General features: G+C 40.8%; 1 protein-coding gene across 4 annotated transcripts in view; it reads right to left on the bottom strand.

Annotated features, from left to right (window-relative positions):
- Window positions 1-19,562, bottom strand: part of TMTC2 (transmembrane O-mannosyltransferase targeting cadherins 2) — a 395,252-nt gene that overhangs the window by 236,405 nt on the left and 139,285 nt on the right. For 2 of the 4 annotated variants that reach the window (XM_072772934.1, XM_072772933.1), the window contains exon 2: window positions 3,751-4,321. The exons of 1 other annotated variant lie outside the window; for it this stretch is intronic. In XM_072772934.1, the coding sequence (XP_072629035.1) occupies window positions 3,751-4,321 (571 nt within the window). Of the gene's footprint in view, window positions 1-3,750; window positions 4,322-16,791; window positions 16,937-19,562 lie in introns of those variants that run through there. One more of the 4 variants, XM_072772935.1, reaches the window with a different exon arrangement.

Raw genomic sequence — 19,562 nt, 5'->3', positions numbered from 1 at the left:
TTTGCAGAACCACGAAAGCCTTTTATATAATACGGACGTGTACATCACCTGCATGAATCTTAGAAGTCAAAAAAATGACAGCCAATAATTCTGGCCAAATTCAGCCATCCCAAGGACTCAGTCTGGCCCAAACAGGGTTTGTTTCTAAAGTAGTAACCAATATTAAATAACAATAAATGTCATCGAAAAATCCAGAGGTCCTTTTTCTTCTTAGAAAAATCTCCAAGTCTCCCAAACTCAAACCTGGATTTTCCTATTGCAACAACAGAATGAAGAGAAATCCTAGAGGTGGGCATACTCTTGCTTCCACCAGCAGGGCCCTTCTACCTGACCTCTGTCCACAGTTGAGTTTGGGGGACAGGATCTTTTAAGAGGTACAGAACTGTACAGAAGAAAGCAGCTGAGTGTGATTGCTAGGAGAAAAACCATTACTGACAAAACTATCAAAAAGGGGAGCCTTGCCCCTCCGGTCCTAATAATTTCCAGCTTTAAGAGGACCACCATTTTGGGTTTTGAGTTCTTGGCTAGTTCACTGGTTTGCATAACAGAGTTAAACATTTGTGCACTGGAGTTTTCTGTTTTATTATATAAAAGTTATGTTTTAATAGGCCAGGGAAGTTTATTTCATCTGGCAAACCATGATGTAGAGTTAATTGGTAAGATATTTAAGATGATTTATTCTCTTAAGGTTGAAAAGGACCTTCTAAAGTCTTTTAATTCACTTCCTACAGAGTCTCTTCTAACTCACCCCAGGCATAAAAATCTATATATTATAAAGACAGAAGATGGAATTTTCTATAACTTCCATATGTAATCTATGCCAGTGTTTACAAGCCCCATAGTCATAAAATTCTAAATGAAAGTTTTTGCTTAAATATTCATGCTTCAGTTTTAGTCAATTCCTAATTCATATGCTTTCAAAATCACACTATGTTTAAAGACTAACAGAAGTTTATCTGTTGGCCTTCCCTTCCTTAAAATAAAGAATTACAATTTCCACTGATATTTCCTTCTATTCAACTAATATGTATCAGGTGTCTTCTGCACACTGGGCACCCAGCTCACACTGGATGCCCCAGCTCACACTGGACGCCCCACAATTTCATATAATCTTCACAACATCTCTAAGAGAGAAAGACTAACCATTTCCAGAAAAAGAAACAAGTCACTGACCTAGCCCAAGGCTACTCAGTCAGTGTGAGTTAATATTTGATTCCATACTATTTCCTTCTAAGTAAGTCATCTCCTTTACATCTATTCATTCACCGTCATACCTCCAGATAGTAAAATCAATACCAAACAAACACAGATATGTGTTCTAGTTCTAGCGATCCTATCATTTTCTGGCGACCTTCACATCTCTGGTTCTCCACACCTTAGCTGGAAATAAAGGGACTGGCATAGATGGTCTCTATGGCCCCAAAGGGACTGGCATAGATGGTCTCTATGGCCCCGTGCAAATCTATACATTCTTTAACCAAAAGGTTCTCATTAAAGCTCATGGGCCCAAAATCTGAGAATGAAAGAAAGAGTGGACTTGAGATAGCAACTCTCAGATGAAGGGTTTCGCTGCCCTGACTACTTCCCCTGCCCATAAGCAGTGGCTGCCAGACAGTCTAGGCAAGTTTCCATCTGGAAACGTCTCAGGACACTGAATCTTCAAAGTGTTAAGTCCTTTCCCATGGCGTGGACTTCACACTCTCCACTGCTAGGAGTTCCATTGCTGGTGACATTTCTCATTTTCTTAAGCAGGATGCTGAGTTACATTTTAATTCCGAATAAACAAAGAATACTTTTTTATTAGGGGTATGTCCCAAAGATTGCATGGGACACAGTTATAATAAGGTTCTCTCTTAGCAACTCCGTCCTTGAAAATACACCTAAGTGTATTTAGTTCCCTAAGGAACTAAACATTTCTTAGAAAGGAACTTCAGAAGGTCCCAAAAGCAAGTCTGGAATTGATCTATCGAAATCATTTCCTTATTCATGAGACAGTAAAATGGAAATTCTGTAGGATATCCAACCACATAGTTTATCAATGCACGGTCTTGAAACACCAAGCATCTGCATCCTTAAGCAGGTCTCTCTCCCCACAGGACAAGGACCATGATTTATGTGTATTCCTATCTATTATCTCCAGTAAAACAAGAAACCTTGCTATTGTTGTTGATACAGTTTTAAAACAAAAGATCAAAGATTTCTCTCCCTAAATCTCCCTGAAAGAATAATTAAAATTGATTTGAAATTAAGAGTTTGGCTTTCAAACCATGTTGTTTTTAGGCATCTAACTCGACCTAACCAGTTTTCTTTTTCTTTTTCTTTTTTTTTAAGATTTTATTTATTTGACAGAGACAGAGCGTGAGCACAAGCAGGGGGAGCAGCAGGCAGAGGGAGAATGAGAAGCAGGCTCCCCACTGAACAGGGAGAGGGACTTGATTCCAGGACCCAAGCCAAAGGCAGACACTAAACCGACCCACCCAGGCGCCCCCTAGAGTTCTCCTTTAAAGTTTCAGCATAAAAAATAGTTTCAGCATATAACTGAAATCACAGCACTTTGAGCACTAGATACTTGAGTTCTGACTCAAAAGGCTATGCTTTCTTGGAGAACAGAAGCATAGCAGTTATTACCCTGCCAACTAAGTGAAAAAAAGAAAAAAACAGTCATTAAGAAATAATAATAATAATAAGCATGTCTATTTCCCTCCATTTTTTTCTTTACTTCAATTTCTTCCCAATTTGATTTTAAATAAAATTGAGAAGTGAGGGCAGGGGTGGGCAGGGAGAGAAAAGCCCAAGCTAGAAAAATTGATGGCTTTTTTGATCAGGGTAACTATCCAAAACCATTAATTCCTCACTTAAAGTGTCCAAAAGGAAGGAGAAACTGGCCTGCAACATGACCAAGATTTGCAACACTGGTGGAGTTCCCCCCTTAGACTAAAGGCAAAGCATGGGGTGGGGGGGTTATTATGAATGAGAGAGAGTGGGGAAAACAGGAAGGAGGGGGTTTCTCAACATACCTTTGTCTGCCCAACGCCCTCCCTGAACACACTAGCCAAAAAACTGGCGCTCTTCAGGTCTATGGGATCTAAAAGCGCTTCTGTGACCTTCAAACAACATTGCAATTGAAACCACTCAGGGGATACAGAAGAGGAAATATTAAGCCCTGAGGCAAAGGTCTTAATTGGCCTCAGGGCAAAACTTATAATAACCTCTTTCTGTTTTGACTCTTCTATTCTTATTCACTACAAGGAAAAGGTGAAGATGATTCATTGTTGAGGAATCCCAGTCCCCAGTCCACTGCAGAGAAGGGTTGCTTTCCAAAGTCAGATCAGGAAAAGCACTATTCACAAGGGCAGAGGATTTCCCCTCCATAGAGTCACGCATCTGGCTCTATTATCCGCTCTGACATTTTTGCAAATACACTTTATAGGCGATTTGCTGGATTACAGAGCGTTTGGGCCGAAATAACGAATAAAAAAAATACCCAATAAAGGTGCATAACCTTTGCAGGCAAAACTGTCCTTCTCCCCCCTTTGAAAGCATGAAAATAAGGTAAGAAACCCAAGAAATAAAACAATCTGTGAGTAGGGAAAGGTCAGGAGGGACGCTTTGCCTTATAGAAGATCAAAATGGAATTTCTTCTCGATTTCTCTTTGAAGAGGAACACGTTTGCTTTTTTAAATGGGGCAGAAGGAGCAGGCCGGGAGGCTGCTCGGTAAAGCCGGTGCCCAGGTGCCAAGAGTCACTTACTTTGCAGATGGCAGGTAAGATCTGCTTCACTTTCAGCCTGTGAAAGACAAAGACATCATAAACTGCGGACACAGCCAGCACGGTCACCCCCTGCTCCTTCCACAGCATGCTGCATCCTGCGCAGAGGCCCGTCCCCAGGAACCAGCCCCACGTCCTGGCCGAGGAGCCTCTGGTAGAGCAGTGCTTAATGTAGCAGAGCAAGGACAGGAGGAAGAAGAGGCTGGCCCCGACGTCGGCCCGGCCCACGATTCCTGCCACGGCCTCCGTGTGGATGGGGTGAGAGGCGAACAGCAGGCCAGCCATGAAGGTCCAACATCCGTCCCCAAGGAGTGTCTTCGAGAAGCTTGTGAAGACCCCGGTGACGGCCGCGTGCAGCAGGACGTTGACCAGGTGGTAGCTCCAGGGATCCAGGCCCCCGACGGCATGGTTCAGGCGGAAAGAAAGCGTGCAGAGCGGCCGGTAGGACTTGTGGCTGCCGCTGTGGGTTAGAAGAGTCCCCCAGAAATCATTGTAGAAAATGTGCGTCCACGGAGTTTCTGGGAGAAGGTCCTGGTTCGTCTTGATAGCACGGCTAAAAAACAAAATGTTTTTTTTTTTTTAAGAAAAAAAAAAAACAAAAAAACAAAATCGAACATAAACTACAGAAAGAAAACAAAAAAGAAAAAATAAATAGTTGACCCCTGACCTACCTGGGGGTGTTGACCCTTATGCAGTTGGAAATCCAAATATAACTGGACTCCCCAAAAGCCTAACTGTCTACGGTTCACAGAAGCCTCACCGACAACATGAATGGTAGATTAATGCATATTTCACTTGTTGTGTTGTATACCACATTCTTAGCATAAGGTAAGCTAGAGCAATGTTAAGAAAAATCACAAGGAAGAGAAAATGCCTTTATAGCACCGTTATTTGTTGAAAAAAAAAAAAAAAAAACTATGTATAAGTGGACCCATGCAATTCAAACCTGTGTTGTTCAAGGGTCAACTGGACGTGACATTGCTAAGACACTGCCTTTCTGGAAGCCGTTGTCCTGTGTATGATGGGATTCCAGGTTAATGCAAATGCGCCTTATGGAAGGCTTTCCATACAGATTGAATTCCCATTCTCCCCCTAATGCTTACTAACACTACAATTAGGGCTGTATTTCTTCTCAAAATCTGTTTGTTTGAATGCAAATGCATTTGAAGAATAATGCAGTTTCTTTCAGACTTACTGCAGCAATTGTCAAACAACTGCCCTAAAAATCATGTGCTACACCAGCTAAAAATGCAGATGACAGGCAGCAGGTTGAGATGAGTTCTGAGAATCTGCATTTTCTAAAAGGCACAGCCCAAGTGATACTATTGATCATGTGGTGCAAGAGATCTGCTTAGAGGCAGCACGAGCTCCCTCCTAGAAATGAACTTTGGATAGACTATCTGGGCCCAGAGCAAAGCTTCCCATACATATAAATCACTGGGGGTGGGGATTGTTAACAGGCAGGTGCTGTCAGTAGGTCTTGGGAGGATCCAGAGATACCACAGCTCTAACAAGCTCCCAGATGATGCTGATGCTACTGGTCCTTGGGCCACACTCTGCATAGCAAGGGAGAGCTGGAGAGGCCAGAAAGAATGTCTCTCCCCCCATCCAAATGTTTCCCTTTCCCCTTCATTCTAGAAAACTTCAGCCATTCCCTCCCTGAATTCTTACAGGATTTACAATTATCTCTACCAAGTGCCTTGTGCCCTGCTCTTGAGAATTAGTAGTTCAAAAAAAAAAAAAAAAACAAAAAACAAAAAACAAAACAAACAAACAAACAAACAAAAAGAATTAGTAGTTCCAGGTTTGCATGTCTGGTATCTCCAAACAGACTTCAAGGAAGAATAACCTAGCATTTGCTGAGAGCTTGCTTTCTACCCAGGACTGTAATAGTCTCCTTAGCTTTATCTTCTTTAATCCTTAAATGACAAAGCAGATATTATCTACATCTCTCAAGTGAGCAAATTATGGTTGAGAACCAATAATGATTTCCAAAATCACACAGTTGGCAATAGCAGGGTACAGTTATTGTCGTGGCTCGTGCTATTTCCACTCTGTTGGGATTCCCAAAATGCGATCTACAAAGCACTGCAAGTGTATGAGAAGATACACAGGCAAACCTTGTAAAAATGTTCATGGTTATATTTATTTTAATGCGTATTTGAAAGGAAATTTAATTATCAAATCAAAGCTGGATTTCATAGATGTTTGCTCAGAATGAAGCTGTTAAAAATTAAAAAGTCAATGTAGAGACAAATATTAAGGAACCAACAGGGCTAGGATATGTGGACAAGGCACAAATGTTGGCATGGAATCATTCAGCGTGGCGGGTCCCTGCTCTCTGCCATTAAACCTTCCAGAAACCTTGACATCTTGACTATTTTGTTCCCTTAGGCCATCTCTGTATTTACAGAACACATGTGTCAGAAGGACAGAGAAATGGCATAGTCAAGACACCTACTCCATAAAGGGAAACCTCTTGCCTACTCTGATATCAGGGCTTTGGAAGGGGTGTGGGCATCTGTGTAGCTGGAGAGTATACGACAAAAAGCTGTTTGATGACTTTTACCTCTAGCTGCTCCACTAGTTTAGCCTTTGACTGTGAGACAGGTATGGTTAAGGAAATTTCGATCTGAAGATGACCAAAATCCAGGATAGAAAAGCCCTGGACTGAGAGGAAACATGCCTGAATCACAGCTCTGTAATTTACCTGAGTGTCTTCCAAAATAAGAAAATGCAACAGATTAAGAAACCTATCCAAGGTGACACAGCCAGTAGAAATAATAGTATTCCAGTTGGATAAAGTGAGGGGGCAATGCTGGTTTCTATCTGCTTCTCTAAATTGCTTCCCAATTAACCTCTCTGAGCTTCGGTTTCTATGAGGATAATAGTTGTTTTCTTTTTTCAAAGATTGATTTTATTTATTTGAGAGAGAGAGCGTGCGCTCACATGCGCACAAGTAGGAGGAGGGGTAGAGGTACAAGGAGGGGGAGAGGGAGACTCCCCACTGAGTGGGGAGCCCTATGTGGGGCTCAATCCCAGGACCCCAGGATCCTGATCTGAGCCAAAATCAGACAGTTCACCAACTGAGTCACCCAGGCACCCCGTGACAATAATTTTACTTTGAAAGCTGTTAACAAACACTTGTAATTGTTCATTTATCTTCTTTGTAGAAAAGCAAAGAACGCTGTCTTGCCAATACAAGAGTGTTCTGGAGACCTAGTATAAATGACATCTAAGCTCTGTGAGCTGCTGTTGTTATTATTCAAAAAGACTGGGGTACAGTGTTCAAAAACTCTCTTATTAAAATCACCTTGATGGGGCAGCTTGGGTGGCTCAGCGGTTTAGCGCTGCTGTCAGCCCAGGGCATGATCCTGAAGACCCGGGATCAAGTCCCGCGTCAGACTCCTTGCATGGAGCCTGCTTCTCCCTCTCTCTCTCTCTCTCTCTCTCTCTGTTTCTCTCATGAATAAATAAATAAGATCTTTAAAAAAATAAAATAAAATAAAATCATCTTGACTCACGGTCTCTGAAATTCGATGCAATTAGGGGTTAGAAATTAAAACCTATCAACAGCAGTTGATGACTCTCTTTTTTTTTGAGCCAAACACCATGCTAGTCCTTCTACATAAATTATCTACTCGCGAGAACTAGTTGACTCTTCTAGATGCTCAATAAAAAGGCTGAAGTTCTATTAAAATCGTGTCTTAAAAAATATTCAACATGAAAAAAAAAAATTCAACATGGCAGAGATAGCTGTTCCCCTCTGTCTGTTCTCCCCTTTCCCAGAATCACAGATCTTTACTTTGCAGCTGGGTATGAGGTCACCTGGAAAAAAAGACTTCATTTCCTATCTTCCCTTGCTGCTAAATACAGTCTTGTGACTAATTTTTGACCAGTGGAACATAAGCAGAGTGCTATGTACTACTTCTAGAAAGTGTCCTTTAAAAAAAAAAAAAAAAAGCAAGCTTAGCATTCTTCTCTCCCTCCATGAAACGAGTGAAATCTCCCTCGTTCTTGCTGAAGCACAGATGTAACAGCTGGAGTTCCAGCAGCCATGTTGGCCCATAAGGAATCCTTAGGAATGGAAGTCACACCCAGCAGAGAACAGCATAAGACTGAAGAAAATTGGGTCCCTATTACGGTAGACCGTACCAGCCCTAAGCTAACCTCCTGATTTTGTATGAGAAATAAATCACTATTTTGTTTAAACTGTTGGATTTTGGGTGTCAGGTAATAACAGCTGAACCTAGTCATCAGTGAAATCCTCCGTTAACAGAAGACCCACTATATCACCGTGGTTTGATTTTCCATATTTATTTTTATTTTTACAAGTCTCCGTGTATCGACTGTGTATTAAATGAATTTCCATATAAATTGGCTTTTAAAATATTAGAAACAGATGTTACTCTGGATCCATTAAATTAAAACACCCTGCTTTGACATTCATCAAGAGTCTAACCCAGAAGTAACTGCTTAAGACTTGATGGGTTATAATTAAAATTTAAAAGAAATATGAAAAACTGCCAAACAGTGTTGTCAGAAAGAGCTGATTTCAAGCAATTCAGAATGAAAAGCCAACTGGCCTCTACTAACCATTAACCGTGATAGTGATGTGAATTTCTCTAATATCAATGCAGAAATGCACACACTATCATCGTCGGGGCAGTAGAAAGCTTGATAGAGAAGCATTTTGGGAGAAGGCTCTGCTAACACAATGAGGAAGGCTGGGGAGCATATTTTGTTCAGGACCATACCTCACCCTTTCACTGGCAGATCCAGAGAGGATAGAGAAGGAACGTTCCCCAAACCAGGATTTCTACATGCTATTAGTTCAGCATCCTAATCGACTCTGCAAAGACTTTCTCAGGAAAAAAGCACACCTATTCTTAAAAAGCTATACAAAGTCGCCTGAACTTCTTATATTTATGGCAATGAATCTAGTAATCTGCAGCAGCCAGCAAGCTATACTATACATCTCACTTCACTGTCACAAAACAAGGGCTTCAAAACAAAGAATTAACAAATCTCATAATTACACCAGGAGAGAAAACTTCGATGAGCCGCAGCCCTAAATTTATACCGTCGAAAAACAACTTAGAGGGCAGTTTACTGGAACAAAAGTGGAAGAGCAAAGGAACATCTTACCCATGTGCAAAACACATTACACTAAGGGAGACTTTAGCATGAGAAAATTCTGATGGGTGTTATCTGCTTAGGCAGGTTTTTATTTAACCGATGAATATTATGGCAAAAGAACATGAAATAAGACGAAATTGTGCTGGGCTTTAGTATATAAGTCATGTCACACATGCAAGTCAGTGATAAGGGATGCATTACGCATCCCTCACATCATATTACGAAAAATACGAGCCAAGAGGGCTTTAATAGAATCTAAATAATCTGCCGGCAAAATGAGAAGGTAGCCATTCAACACCGAGCATAACAGATTTTCAACCATTTGCATTTTCTTACAAGAGTCCAAAATGGAAAGAGTAAAACCTCTTCTGCTATTTCTCAGCTAATGAAAAACCTCAACTCCAAACAAAACTTCAGGCTGATATAATTCCTTAGGTTACTGCTTGTGAATCGGTGTTGAAAATTCAGGGAGACACTAAGGAATTAGGAAATTTTCCACTCTGGGAAAGGTGAAGAACATCGGAGCAGCAGATGTGAAAAAGAAACAACTGCAGGCAGATCTCTCCAGAGAAAACATGACTGACTGTCTTTTGAAGCCAAAAGATCCAGTCCCTCGAGTCTTCAAGGAGGTCTTAACCTGTTCCAGTCTTGTTCATTTGTGGCTCTTTGTTTTTGCTGCCTTATGATCTTTCCTTTTGGAAATGTTGACGAAGGCCAACACTATTATAAAACTGATGAATGGTGTGACACTGCCCTCCTAACTGTCCTTGGGTGTGTTTCTCTCGCTGCCATTTTTTCTGTCCATTGACCTTTTCAATCACAAACACCATAAATGATGACCATTAGTCCCTCAGAGCAGAAACAATGCTTCCCTTTTTCGAATGTCAAATGGCACACTCTTCCAAAGTGCTTTCAACTGTTCGACTGAAAGGTAAGTAAAGGCCAAACTTTTCATTAAAAAAAAAAAAAAAGGAGAAGAAGAAGAAGAAAAGAAAAGAAAAAATTCAACTGATGGGTTGAAATTTGTTCTACAAAAGAGCGAGGGAAGAGAATGGCCTTTGCTGCCCTGCCCTGCTTCGGGGCCACCCAAGGACACCTGTCTCTGCCCCGGAAGGTCAGTGAAATGCAGAAGGTAAGAAAATTGACTCCAGAGCCAATGAAACTAGAATCTTAAGGTGACCTCAGTTTTCTCATCTGTAAAATAAGGATAACTGTGCTTGCCCTACGGGATCATTAGGAGGAGTAAATGAGTAAGCAAAAAGTAAATTGTTCTATGTAATATAACACGTATATGTAGCATAATAAATGTAATAGGTTAGCTGCTCTCGTTGTTAGTATTATTACCTTCAACACCAAACAAGTGATGTTACCCATCAGTGCAAGCACTGTGCGTACAGCCTTCAAAATCTATGGATCATGGTCATGAGTCTCTCACTTAAAATTCCACTAAGCTTTAATGACACTCTCAAGATAATAAGCATGTATGAAATCTCACCTTTCATCTTTAACACATGAGGCTTCTGCGTCTGCTCCTACCTTTTTGGCCACCTCTTTCTACCTCTCCTTGGCTAGCATCTCCTTCACATTCTGGAAGGTGGTTGTTTCTGTCCTGGTTCTGTTCCCTGACCTTCTTTCTCTCTACACTTTCCACCTCTATGGCCAATCACCTCCGACACTCCAACTCAAGAGCTGCCTTCTCCACCTATGCCTCCAACCTACGTGTTGCTCGTGAGCCTCCACCTCCAAATGCCCAGCTGATATCCAGACCTGAATGGAAGGAAGAGTAATGAAATCTTGGTTCCTTTACTGCCACCAGGAGGACTGACCAGCTTTGGCCAGCTGGCCTCCCTAAAGCTCAGCGTCCTTACCTGTCATGGGGAGATAGTAACAATGCTTCTCAAAAGCTGTTGTGTTGAAGATCAAACAAAGCAATGTTAACCCAAAATGTTTGAAATTACAGAGCCTTGGGGCACCTTGGGTGACTCAGCTGGTTAAGCATCTGACTTTGGCTCAGGTCATGATCTTGGGGTCCTGGGACGGAGCCCCTGCATCAGGCTCAGCATGGAGTGCAAAGTCTGCTTTTCTTTTCTTTTCTTTTCTTTTCTTTTCTTTCTTTCTTTCTTTCTTTCTTTCTTTCTTTCTTTCTTTCTTTCTTTCTTTCTTTCTTTCTTTCTTTTTCTTTCTTTTCTTTTTCTTTCCTTTCCTTTCTTTCCTTTCTTTTTTTCTTTTCTTTTCTTTTTTTCTTTCTCACTCTCTCTCTCTCCACAGCTCCTGCTCACTCTCTTTCTCTCTAATAAATATAAAATCTCTTTAAAAAAATTAGAGTCTTGTGTAATGGATACTTGCCGTTATTTGGAGTCCCTTCTGCCCCTACTTAACAGTGTCCTGGGTTTTGGCTTTTTGTGGGTTTTCTTCAAGAACAGCCCACATTTACTCTCAGTCCATATGGCTAGGGTGAGGCTGCCCTTACCTCCTGATGAAAGATCATCAGATGATTTGACCGATTAGTGTACTCTAATCGCCCATCCTCATTCCTGGCTGTAACAACTGATTTAGCAGGAAGCCAGGTCAATCAGAGTCAAATACAGCCCCGACACTCTACTGAGAAAGAACATCTTTTAAGAATGAGATGAAATCCAAGGGCTGCTTAAGAATTCCCTGAAGACAGAGCCTGTCTAAGAACGAAGCCAACACCAAAGAACCCAAATCTAGGAGACAAAGAGGCCATTCCTACTGCAGCTGGATCCTGTCATGCCTGCAGCTAGCACTCTTAAATAAACCAATAAATGCCCCTTACTCATAAGTTAATTTTAATGGCCATTCTGACATCTACAACCAAAAAAGTGCTAAACAAAACTGCACACTGGAAGTATCAATACTGTTAGTTGTCTTTTTAGTATCTTTAGCTTAGTAAGATTGAATCTATGTCATTTTCCTCACAATCCATCCCCTTTTTCATACAAGCCCTTTATTAAAATACCGTTATCCCTCCAACACTGCCATCAAAGTTGTGCATGCATGAGGGCTCCTTCTCTCTTTGCTCCTACATCCATTTTAAAATTGGTTAAGGATATTTTAACACTATTCCGAACCTCAGAGAAAATCCAATTCGCAAGTTTCCGTTGAATCTGCCTCTAACTCTGTGCTAGTCTCATTCGGGCTTTTATTAGTTCCTGCCCGCACTGCTTAGCATGCTTACTAAAACTGCTTGTTCACTTTCCTTCGTTAGGCTTAAGTCCCCTCATGGAAGGAATTATGCTCTATGTTTCCTCCCAGTGCCCAACGCATAACAGGCTCACAATAAATATTTGCTAAACTGAAGTAAATAGTCATCCCTGACTGCTTTCTCTCCCTCTTTGATCCACGATACACTTGCTGCAGAGACAGAAACTTCCTGAAATGGAACCTACCACTACTACTCTGCTCCATAAAAATCCCTCATCATGCCCTATTTCTTACCATAATAAACACCCTACACAGCCCAGCATTCATAACCATCCCCATTATGCCTCTAGGCCAATCTCCCATTACTTCTCCATAGGCATCTTAATGTCATCCAAACTTCCCAGACTCTAGGCCTTTGCTCAAACCATTTCTTTCCTTCTTCTGTCCGGACTGCTCTTCTTCATCCAGTTATATCTGTCCAAATATGCTTCAGTGCTCCATGATCATTTGTGATGCCACAGTCTCCCCAAAGTCTTTCCTAGCTATTGTTGCAAATACGCTTGATTTTGACACGGAGTACAGACACATTCCCATTAATCACATTGACTTCTTGCTATAATTAATAGGGATCCTAAATGGGATGATATGTGGAAGACATTTCGGAAGTTGTAGGAGGAAAAAAATGCATTAAAATGGGGCACAGGTAATTCTAAAATTCCCTCTTCCATCCCCTACTGAAATCACTGCTCCCCCGAAAAAGGAATTTTGTCGTAAGAAAATTAGTTACTAAAAAAAAAAAAAAAAAAAAAAAGGAAATCATTTACTTATTCATATATTCATTTACTCAGTGATGGACTAGACATTATACAGGGCACTGCAGACAGCAGGGTGAGCAAAACAGACTCATCAACTTTGCGAAACAGCTTAGTAGAGGAGGCAAATAGGTGTACAATTTCACTATAGTATGAAAATACTCCTCCAATATGAAATCCTGATTGCTAAAGGAGAAGAGAACAAACTCCCAATAGTCTTAGAAGACCCAAAGCTGGGGCACCTGGGTGGCTCAGGTCATGATCCGGGAGCCTGGGATTGAGCCCTGTATGGGGGTCCCTATTCAGTGGGAGTCTGCTTCTCCCTCTCCCTTTTCCCCTGGCTTGTGCTCTCTCATGCTCTCGCCCTCTCTCAAGTCGGAATAAATAAAATCTTTAGAAAAGCAATAACAACAACAAAGAACACAGGTCCACCTCCCTGAGAAAAGCATGTCTGCATACATGGAAGGAGTTATATGAAGGAGTAAGAGGATATTGCCAGGCTAAAGGTCAATATTTGCAAAGATCGTGAGTCAGACAGGAGGTGGTAAGTTTGGGGTCTGAAAAAATACAATCGGTTAGTTTGCTAGAGTGAACAAAGTTTGAGGGATGGAATCACTGGCATTACTCTGTCTTGTACTACTGACCTTCGCGAGATGTATGGGAATTTGGCTGGATATCAATCTCCCTAATGCTCTTTGGGTTTGATGCAATCATTGTCTTGGTAGAACTTGCTTTATTTATTTCCCCAACCACTGTTAACTTTTAAGAAATAGAAAAGCATCTAATTTATCTTTTGGAGCCTAGCACACAGTAGGCATTCCATGTGTTTCTGATGAACTGAATTCCAACTAGAAATGATTGGGACTTATAAGCTGCACTCACCTTTTAGAAAAATTCTTTGGAAAATTCTTCATTGTTTTACATATATAGGAAATTATCACTTTCATCTAAAAGTAGTTCACTCACTCTGGGCACTAACCTCTGCTCATTCAATGATAATTAACTGTGAAAAAACCATCAGGTTAATTGGCTTACCCAAATGTCTTTGGCATCCATTTGCCACTTAACCTATAATCCCTTCATTAGAGTTCCTCTTTAGGGATAAGCCATTATATTAAGAAAGCTCCAGTTAATATGTAAATACTTGTCTAACAGGAGAGGGGAATGAGAAACACCATAACATTGAGAGCCTGTCTCAGTTTGGAGATAAGCAATGTATTTCAGATTCCTTGAGGAACTTAGGGTAAGGCAAGTAAATCTCAGTGTCTGGGTGCTGGACTAGTGGGAGCAGTGTTAGGTTGCAAGGTCCCAGGAGAAATAGTTTTGGGATGAATTTATCATCATACCATATGTAACACATTACTAAACTTGCTTGTTTCTATCTTGATCTCCCCCTACTAGACTAAAATCCTTCCATGGCAGAGATGATGGCTTCCTAAACAACTGGCACTTAAAAAAAAAAAAAAAAATTTTTTTTTTTTTTTTTTGAATTGCCACCCTGTAGATGTTGAATGAAAAGAGGCTGCTGGGAGTAATAAAAGGCCTGTTGTCACACATCCAAGGGACAGGGCCCTCGAGTAATTGCTTGCTTTGTGCAAAGTAAGTCTAAGAATGCTCAGCCTTGTTACTAAAGGAACATTCTTCGTGGACCCTTCTTCCATGCCTTTGGGAGTTTTTCCTATGAGCAATAAAGGAGCTTTATGAACTTCATCTAACATAGCAATGCTCCCCTGCCCCGCCCTCAATGCCCTCCCCTCAAAAAAATAAAAAGAAAAGGAAAGGAAAAAAAAAAAAAAAAGAAAAGAAAAGTAAGCTTCTATTTCAAACTAGTCCCAACTGCAAGTGACCTACGCCCAGAGCTGCTAGACATTCACTCTCCTAGACTTTCCTCAGATGAGGTGGCTTCTTCCCCAACCAAGTCCAGAGTTTGCCCAGATACCTGTTTCTGTTATGGGCAGAAACTGTGGAGAAGGAAACTTGGTTCAATATTTTTTCAAGTATCTATGATTCCTCAGATAAATCAAAACTGTCATTTTCAGAATTCCTACGGGAAATATCCAAGAAAAAAAAAGTGTAAGTTATCCTAAAAAGCTAATTAATAATCCATTTGGAAGAAAGATGTTCATTTCCAAATTAAATGGTCAGTTGCCTAAACATGTTTTTTAAAGTATTTATATGGAAAGCATTTTACGAGATTAGAGCAAAAACTAACAGCCTGAGAGTATCAGGAAAACCACACTCCAAGCATTTCACTTCACTGATTAACAGAATCCTCTACCTTAACATTAGCTTCTTAACACCTTAAAATATTTGCAGTACCTTGCAATTCGCATGATGAAAATATTAATATTTTTCTACATAATTGTTCACTGTATTCATATCATGCCATCCTGACATAATAAAATATTATAGTCACAACTCACCTCCTCCACACTGTACTAAATTCAATCAGAGTCTCAACTTTAAAGCTTAAAGAAAATATCCTGATTCCACTTTTTTAAGTCTTGAAATTAGTACCAGAAGGGTTATTATGAAGGTTTTTTGCTCCAAAAAGTTAATTCAAGTATATGAGCCACTTTAGTACACTACATTATATCATTTATGAATTTCAGTCAGTTTCATAGGCTTTCATAAATTAGGCCTATAAAAAGATGATTAAAAATATTTTTGGCATTTAATAGATCACACACTGTTTCCCTTACACTGGAGTCTTGAGCAGTAGTGATATGTTCTTTTTTTTTAATTATTATTATTTTTTAAGATTTATTTATTTATTTATTCATGAAAGACAAAGAGAGAGAGGCAGAGACACAGGGCAGAGGGAGAAGCATGTTTTGGAGCCTGATGGGAGACTCGATCCTGGGACCCCAGGATCACACTCTGGGCTGAAGGCAAGTGCTAAAGCACTGAGCCACCCAAGGATCCCCAGTAGTGATATGTTTTGAAAGATAACTGATTTCTTTTTAATTTTTTTATTTACAGAAAACAACAAATGTTTGACTATGATTTAAGAGAATAAATAAGTATCAGAGAATAGATTTTCATGACATTCAAAGCTTTCAACAATGAATGGGCTCTGGGGCTCCTGAGTGGCTCAGTCAGTGAAGCGTCTGCCTTCATCTCAGGTCATGATCCTGGGGTCCTGGGATTGAGCCCCATGTGCTGGCCTCCCTGCTCAATGGGGGTCTGCCTCTCGCTCTTCTCCCTCTGTACTCTTGCTCTCTCTCTCTCTCTCTCTCTCAATCTCTCTCTCTCTCTAAGTAAATGGAAGAAGAGGAAGAGGAAGAGGGAGAGGAAGAGGAAGAAGAAGCAGAAGCAGCAGCTCCACTGGTTCCCGATTCCAAGAGAAAAAAATACAAGTATAATCACAAAGAGTTCAAGAACACCAATTTTGTGCATGGTCTTGTTTTTTGTGCTTTTACAGAATAAAAGAAGATGCATCTTTGTCCTTAAGGATTAGATTATCCAAATGCACTCTAAAAAGGTAGGAATGGCAAGCTGAGAATACATCTCTTCATTTAAAACACTTATCTTTTACATAAAGAGTACTTTACAATTTCAGACCAGATATACTAAGTGCTGGTAGTTTCTCCCAATTACGCAAATATGATCCCTTAAAAAAAAAAAAAAAAAGAGTCACAACCTCAAGGAGAAGTTATAACCTCCACTTAGGTAAACAAGAAAAGTACTTTCTGACTATGACCCCTGCTTGTGCCCCCACTGAGAGTGCACAGCCTGAGTACTGACAAACCATAGGAGTCAGTGGACAAAAATTTAAACCAAGAAACTGACTCTAAGAAAACAGGTGATGGGGGAGGAAAGACATTTGTACTGCCCTGTCCAGACATCTGGCTTATCTGTTAGCCTAACTCCCGGCTTCTCCAAATCAAGTCTTAAACCAAATCACCTTTCTTTATCCACGCTTCTCCGGCAGCCAAAGAGAATAGCCAAGAAACTTCTTATGGGGAAATGTTTGCCATGATCCTTTGTCTCTTCCACTTAAAAATTTCCACATGTTGCCATTGTATCCCTCACAGGTAGGCATAGGATAATACCACCTTGCACCTGTATCAGACTTTTACATTTTACAGAATGTGCTCATGTTCACGATTATCTTGGATCCTTGTCCCCACCCCATGAGTAAGCGGATGTGGGCAGATATGGGCCTGACAAGAGTCCTGCCTGACACAATGGCATCAGTACATTTCAGAGCCACCCACGCTGGAATGCAAATCTCAATTCCTTATCCACCGCTCTCTCTCTGTTATGGGCTAAATGGTGCTCCCTGACAAAAATAAAATAAAAAATAAAAAAATAAAAAATTCAGATGTTGAACCTCTAGCATGGGTACCATGGAATGTGACCACCGTTGGAGAGAAGGAAGGCCTTTAAAAAGGTAATGAAGTTACAATGAGGCCAGTAGAGTGGGCCGGCCCTTACTGCAATCTAACCAGTGCCCTTATCAAAAAAGGACATTTAGACAGACATTGGGGACACTCATACAGAGGAGCCCATGGAGAAAAGGTGGCCTTCTGCAAGCCAAGCAGAGGCCTCAGGGGAATCCCAACCTGCCTACACCTTGATCTCAGACTTTTCCCTTCTAGAACCATGAGAAGATAAATTTCTGTTGTTGAAGTCTTCTCGTTTGTGGTATTTTGTTTCAGCAGCCTTTACAGGAGAACACATCTGACTCTCCCGGGGTGCCCGTCATATGCAATTACATACACTCTCCTGTTTATCCGTCGGACTTTCAGGGAAACTAGATGGCACACAAAGGCTTATTTCTCCAATACCACGTCTGGTGCTGTGTTTTGATGACAGGGGTCGAACTGCTTTGTAAGTATAAATAGGACTTGAAGAGGTATCTCCTTCTTAGTCCTGCCAGGATTCGTCTATGCTCTCCACCAGAGGGGAAAAAATTCCCGACCATGCCCATGGGGCCCTCATGCTAACTACACACACATCATAGAGCACCAGGGCTGCTCCACATTTACACGGGGATTGACAAAGCTTGCAGAGCACCCCCTCCCCCCCCCCCATCTCACTCTGTCCTCCCCACACTGCCAGAAAACAGGGAAGCGAAGCTGGACGGGTTAAGTTAGAGAGCACATTCTTAACAAGAGGCAGAGGAAGACCTTGAACACTGCTCTCCAAACTATTCCATTTAACCTTCAAAGCAGCCCTGTTCTTCCACATGTACCATAAATCTCCGACAAGAAGTGTTTCTAAGACGATTTGAAAGTAAAATCCTAGTCTATTATTGCATTTGGTCTGGAATCCATATATCTGCCCTCAAGACTCAATAAAGCCATAAAAAAATGCTTTTGTACCATATTCTTTTAATTTCTGCATTTCAAAACGAAAGTCTTCTTTTAACACGAAGGAGTCTTGGAAAACGTGAGTCAAAGGAAGGTGTTAGTTGTCTTCCAGTGACGGGTGAAAAAGGCAGCTTTATGAAAGCCAAAAACGAACCTATAATTTCATATTACAAAATATAATAGAAAACATATCCTGGCAGAAATTGTGCGGCCTGCATCCCTTTTCGGCTATAAAAGCTACACACACACATACATCTGAGAAAGATCAGACTTTGAACATATTGCAGCAACATACACACACAACATGGGAAGTTTCACCAGGGTTGCCTGCGATGACAGGATACACAGACATCCCTACAATAAAATCAGCCTCACAGTTAAATCAGAGAGTCTTTTTGGACACAAGAATATATGATCCCTGATGAAAAACAGATAGGCAAGGAGGAAAACACTCTAATTTAAAACTAACACAGAGGAGCCTACTCAAAGTACCCAAACATTTGGTCCACAAACCACCAGCAACTCTCTAATTTGTCATGGAAGGCAGAGAGATATTTCATCCAAGAATGGGGAGACAAGGAGATATTAAGGCCACCATTAAAATTTATTGACATCCAGTACACAGTACTTTCTAATACAGATGTCATTCAGTGACCAAACTTGAATAACCAAGAAATAAATTAAGGAAGCAAACAGGAAGTCCAGACACTTTTCTCTCTGGAGCTCTTTAAATTACAGGGCAGGCGCTTAAAATACACATGCTAACTGTTAGATGAAAACTATCAGCTCTCTCAGATCTCGTGCTATGAACAGACAAATTATGAAGCACCAACATGTCTCTTTGACAATCTTAAGCATGGTATATTTTACCCCTTTGCTGACTCCCAAATTGTCAAAGCTGGAGCAGCTGGATATTACGAGTATCTTCTCTAGCACCCCCATCTATGCCTGCTAACTCAGCCAACCTCCACGAAGTTGGAAACTCCAACACCAGACCACAAGATCATTTTAATACACTCCTGACCATCACTGTCTTCACTAGACATAATGTCTGACACACTGGCTGTTGCCTATAAAAGATTTTTTTTTTCAGTATGCAAGTAACCAGGCTAAAAAATTCACAAGGCATGAAATGAACAAGCAGAACAAAGTATAAGAATGGAGGATGGTATTCAATCAGAGGGAGCTAGGCACAACAGATCTAATTTTTTACTCCAAGTCAAACTGGAAAAATAAAAATTAAAAAAAAAAAAAAGAAACATTCATCTCTTATCAAGAGAAACTCCTAAAATCCATGTCACATGCTGAATGCATACTCATCTACCCTAGAGCCAGGTAATCTTGGTTCAAATTCTTCCTC

This window comes from Canis lupus, chromosome 13, assembly GCF_048164855.1.
Source record: "Canis lupus baileyi chromosome 13, mCanLup2.hap1, whole genome shotgun sequence".
Taxonomy (NCBI): Eukaryota; Metazoa; Chordata; class Mammalia; order Carnivora; family Canidae; genus Canis; species Canis lupus.
Note: the sequence above shows the minus strand (reverse complement) of the source record. Positions and strands in the feature narration are given on the sequence as shown.